General features: G+C 44.6%; 1 protein-coding gene across 1 annotated transcript; it reads right to left on the bottom strand.

Annotated features, from left to right (window-relative positions):
* Positions 1-257: 257 nt before the first annotated feature.
* On the bottom strand, positions 258-5,150 carry sost (sclerostin). The gene is made up of 2 exons (XM_077000469.1): positions 4,808-5,150; positions 258-2,762 (listed from the first exon to the last, which is right to left on the bottom strand). Exons 1-2 carry the CDS (start codon positions 5,037-5,039, stop codon positions 2,344-2,346), a joined length of 651 nt encoding a protein of 216 aa, XP_076856584.1. The 5' UTR covers positions 5,040-5,150; the 3' UTR covers positions 258-2,343.
* Between the last annotated feature and the right edge of the window lie 348 nt (positions 5,151-5,498).

The raw sequence follows: 5,498 nt of genomic DNA, 5'->3' as shown, positions 1-5,498 counted from the left end.
CTCCTTTGCGGTTACTGGTCCTCAGGTTTGAAGTAATACCAATAGCTGAGTCACCGTATCCGAACGAGGCAGTGCTGTTTTGACTGACTCTTGCACGTCTTTTGCGTGCCATGACTGCTAGACATTCCAAAGTGAAACAAAAGATGAAGTTCCCAATGGCAGTGCATTCTTGGCTGAGACCGCACTGAGAGACAGCCAGGCAGGAGAAAGAGCAGATCACAGCACTCTGGGAAGGACGAAAACACACACACACTGCCTTTCACATACACTTTGCTTTACACTTTATTCACGTTCTCTTTTTTTTGTTAGGAAATTCACTATTATTTTATATAGTACAATAAGGGCTATTATTTTCTACAAAAAATGTTTGCATAAATAATTTAAATGTAGAAATTAAAAAAATAAATACACAGTCCGTTCCTTGTGGGAGTGCCCTCGCTGTTAGAGAGGGTGAGGATCCCCTCCCCCAGGTCAGCACTGAAGGGTGTTGCTTCATGAGACCACACAGGTGCAGTATGTACAGTCTGACTATACATGACACTTCTACTTACATGTTAAAAAAATAAAAAAACATCCATTCCAGATTCTATTTCAAACATACAATTGAAAAAGAAGCAAACTCTGGCAGCACTGTTTACAAAACAGCAATGGGAACGGCATTAGGGAGAAAACACTGCAGTCGAACAATGTGCGAAAATGAGTGGAATTTTCTTCATTCGATATATTGGAGGCAAGACTCAAGCAAGTTTCCACAACTCTGTTATTGTACTGCATAATATCACGATGTATTCAAGTTCAGTTTAATTTAATCTCATTTCATAGCTTAACCTTTAACAGGGCTGTTAGCTCCCATCAGGATGTTGTGGAAATAGTTTTCTTGGGAGCGTTTGAGGTGACAGATCCAGTGGCAACTGGCATGCTGTTTTCACATTTAACATTTCATTCTAATAAGTGATAATGACATTCTATCAGTCTCTGTTTCCATAATTCAGTCTCATATTTTTTCACAACAGCTGTATGCTTAAATGTAACAGTATTACTAAAATGTTTGACACTGTGTAGGCTGAGTGACATAAACTTTACATACATGTAGAGTATTTACATGTACATCAAGGACCTCGTTGGTTGTTTGGTGCACTTGCTTTTAGCCTCACTAGCATTTCATTAGATAGTCATTAATACTACCTAGTTACTGCAAACTGGCCTAGAAACTCCAGATGGTTCCCAGGCAAGTGGGGGATGCAAAAAGACTTTATTCCCAAAGATAAAAACAAGCACAAATGTTGCATATTCCTACACACATATGGGCCTTGATTTTCTCCTTTTCAAACAAACAGGAACTGGCCACACATAGAGGAAATGGCATTTTTGACTCAAATCTTAAACACAGGAACGCAACTATTTAGTAACTAGGACAAGTCAGAGGAACACAGCTTGCTGTTCTTGGCCCAAAGGGACGGAGGTCCTAGAATGCTGACACAACCGTTCCCACTCTCCGTCACACACGGCAGGCCCGGTTCCAGCTGACGGCTCTGATGAAGACTCTCGTGAAAAGGTGAAGCTGGGGGAATTGTGGCAGCTGGAGCAACTCTCGCAGCTTGTCACCGGAGCCTCAGACCTGGGGTAGTGACCAGGGTTAAGAACACCAGGTCCCAGAAACGTGTCATCATCCAGCACGCCTCATGGGTTCGGCGCCCCCGGGCTGCTGGATCCGGAGCTGCGCCACTTCCCAAAAGCAATGACTTCATTTCAGCTACACAAACATTCACCTCAGCCACACGTTCACAGCACTGCTGGTGGTGGATCTGGTCACATGCAAGATGATTGACTCTGCTGGCTACACATTTAATGAAATGCAGTTCGATTTGCTGAGTTTGCCTGAACTGGAGCACAGAGGCTCTCCACAGGAATACTATGAACACGTTAACCATTGGCTTCTCTACTCTAATCTCCCACAACAGCGTACCTCCTTTCAAGCAAGAGTCCAGTAAAGTTCTCTGGAATTGTGTAATCAAGCATTTGTGATGCTGTTGTTTTTCAGACTCACTAGGCCATGCAACCGATGAGACGTCTGAAACGAAACAGAGGCTTGCTGATTGGACGACAGCTTCAGCGAATGGTGAAGAGGATGCGCAACAGTTCAGTTCATAAAGCGTATTCCTTTTGATAAATCTCTTTAGTCTTCTTTCTCTCACTTGAGGACTGGCATTTAGGCAGTACGCGATTATGTGTGTTAGTGTTTGTATATACGTGTGTGTGTGTGTGTGTGGGTGTGTTGTGTACGCGTGTGCGTGTGTTAATGGAGTCTCTGTACAAGCTCACATGCGGCGAGAAGACTCGCGCTCAGTACGAGTTGCTGCTGAGAGCGGGCGCTCTGCCCCGGCCCTGTGTCTGCTGGGAACGCGGTGGCTTCTTGTTGCGACGTGTCTTTTGGGCCGGCACCTCCTTGGCCACAGACTGGTTGTGGTTGCGGCTGTAGCGCTTGCATCTGCAGGAGGTGACGGCGCGGATCTTGTAGGTGCGGCTGCTCCCGTTGGGGCAGTGCAGCTGCACGCGCTGGGTGCGGGAGTGGGCCGGCACGCAGCGGTAGTCGGACCCGCTGCTGCGCCACCACTTGCTCCGCAGGATGGAGTTGGGCATGAGGTGGCCGGGCAGGCACTGGCCCGAACACACCAGCTCCTTCACGGGCTTGGCACTGCGGCAGGAGCCGTCCGTGATGTAGCGGGTGGAGCGGAGTTCCCGGCAGCTCAGCTCGGAGGCTTCTGCACACACACACACACACACACACACACACACAAGAAAGAGATTTTAATGAGCTCAGGCACAATTACTATGCAAAGGCCTTTGTGCAGCCTATACTGGCATGCATCTGCTGTAAATGAATGAGCTAGTTAAATCTATACTTTGCTCCTACACATGCTTTAAATAATTAATTCTTTACTTCGTATCATCAAACACTAAATCAGTAGTGCAAGTAAACACCACTGATTGTATCTAGACAAAAAAAAATCTTGATACAGAGAGTCTAGACAGAGTACACTGCGGGAAGTGCAAATTGATTTTGATTTATTTTTTAAGAATGTTTTTTTTTCTTCTTTCTTAAACATAACACTCAGCTGAGTTCAGGCGTCGTGACAGGGCGTGAGGCCCAGCTCCACAAGCTGTTAGACATTTCTCAGTGGCTCCTCTCTGAATTACAGCACAAAGCGTTGGAAGGGTCAGCTAAAGAAGCGGTACTGGGGAGCGATCTGTCTCCTCGCAAGGTTCTCCTCAGAGAGTGCAACAAAAAGTGCACGTGTGAGAGTGCGCCGAGTTCAGGTTTTCCCTCCCCTGCTTCCCAGAGAACCTGGTGTGTTTTATGAAGGCCCAGTGATAGCGCTCCCTCACTGCGCGAGAAGGGAGGGGCTGCAGAGAAGCCAGAGATGGGTCAGCACATGCAGCGTGACCCCGTGCTGTCCTCTAGGGGCCGCTCATGTTCCCCTCAGGGATGGCCATGGAGCATGTGACGGTTCAGTTTGTTCATTTTAGCTTATACATGTTTGGATCCACTCCATACCATTTCTTTTTTGTTCATTTCTAAACAAAATCAGCTATGTATCACAAAGCCAAGTCACAAAGCCACCCCCCCACCCCCCCACACACACACACACACACACACACACAGTCCTGTTTCTCGCTGTTTGGAAAAATGCTTACTGGCACCTCATATGAATATTCCACCTTAACTCCCCAACTGAGGAGAAGTAAGAAGTTAAAAGGGTGCTGACAACAGTGACAGCCACAATTCAGGTGAAAACTCGGCTAACGCGGGGCTGAATTTACCTCACTGTTTGGTTACCCCAGGTGGGAATCATTCACTAAAGCGGCATTATAATTTTAAAATACCCTCAAGAAATTCCCCCACAGACTCTGACATTCTATTCTGCCTGGAAACATGCTGATGCAATTAGATAGTTATGTAGACCTTGACTAATTGTATAAAAGGGCGGAAATGGCACAAAACACCGAGTTATCAGTGCATCACCTGCAACACACAAGCTCAAATTCCTCGTGTTCACCACTTACAAATCCTGTAGGAGGATTAAGAAACGTAATCGGGGTGGAGGGGGGTCCAGTAGGTACATAATCTCTAAAATGCGTAGCCAACTTTACAAAATTAATTAGAAAAAGAAAAATGTTCAAAGCAGATCTGAAAAAGGACTACTAACCCGTTCTTGGTTTTAAAATATTAAATGTTCATTCAACTTGACGGAAACGATTACACAAGTTATCTTTCTTAATTTTAATATAAAAGTAAATGCAACGGTTGATTCTTTTTTATTTTTAGATTTTCCCCTGCTACAGAGAACCGACATCTTTATATTTATTACAAGCACATTTGGGATCTTCTGAGTGGCAGAACTAAATCCAAAACACCCAACATGACATTCTCGTGGCGGTACTACATCATCTTACAGGCACGTCTGGCCTAACTGTTAGTGCTAAGTCGCATTAAATAGTTTTACTCAAAAGATTTTGAAGCTTTCAACTCCCTGGTGTGTAAAAGCCCAGACTTGTTAAATTGACAGCAACTGGCTTTAAATTTAAAGCGTTCCTAACTTTCGCGGAAGATATCAAACTAAACTGGACAATTAACCAATTAGTCAAATATCAGCAAAAATGTATAGCTTTTTTATGCAAAACATTTTTATCATGTTTATTTTTTCCCAGTATTATTATATTTTCCTCTTGCCCTGACACAGTCTAACTACCTATTAAGGCCGAAATTCTAACAACAGCTTGAGGTGTATTTTTTGTAAATACTTGCCATATGTAGGAGTGTTAGCTGTTGGCCTCCTTCCTCCGTTTTTTGCTTGGTTCATTGTATTATTGGTAAACGGTGGGTTTTGCTCCTCCGGCTGCAGCGTGTCCACGGTATACTCTGGTATAATTTCTGTAGCATCGTTTTTTAAAACTCTCCATCCTTCCGCAGCGGTAAGACATCCCTGGAGCAATAACAGAACCGCGCTGGAGCACATGAGCGCCAAAGACACCTGCATACTTGCCGATCTAACGGTTTCTGACTGCCTATGAACGTCACCAGGCAAACTTTACTTATCTCTCCCATTCGTGAGTCCTTCGCTCTGTTTAAGTACCTCAGGTTCCGCAAAACCTGACAATTAAGCGGTTACACAAAGTGGGAGGGACCGACGGACCAACTCATTCAGAAAGTGATGGGAAGGAGGGGTCGGAGCAGGAGCGTTTGAAACTGAGATACAAGTGACATTTCCTTGTGGCGCTTAAGAGCACTTTCTGCCAGGAGATGGGACATCCTATGACACCTGCTAAAAGATTTTTAGCTCTGCTAAAAGCATTTTCTCTATTAATTACCACAGCTGCTCTTTAAATACGAGTTGCTTGTAGGTGAGACTACAGAACAGCATCTGTATTTTACCTAATAACGTAGCTGCCTTGAGATTAAAATCTCACATTTTAGCAAAAGTTTGGGCCTCATTTAT

The sequence above is a fragment of the Brachyhypopomus gauderio genome, chromosome 3 (genome assembly GCF_052324685.1).
Source record: "Brachyhypopomus gauderio isolate BG-103 chromosome 3, BGAUD_0.2, whole genome shotgun sequence".
In the NCBI taxonomy this organism is placed as follows: Eukaryota; Metazoa; Chordata; class Actinopteri; order Gymnotiformes; family Hypopomidae; genus Brachyhypopomus; species Brachyhypopomus gauderio.
The sequence above is the reverse complement of the archived record's forward strand: the minus strand, read 5'-3'. Positions and strand labels throughout refer to the sequence as shown.

Coding starts and splice junctions, on each gene's coding strand:
- sost (XM_077000469.1), bottom strand. CDS start 5,039: ATGCAGGTGTCTTTGGCGCTCATGTGCTCCAGCGCGGTTCTGTTATTG. Junction 2,763..4,807: donor AGCTAACACTCCTACATATG/GCAAGTATTTAC, acceptor GTGTGTGTGCAG/AAGCCTCCGAGCTGAGCTGC.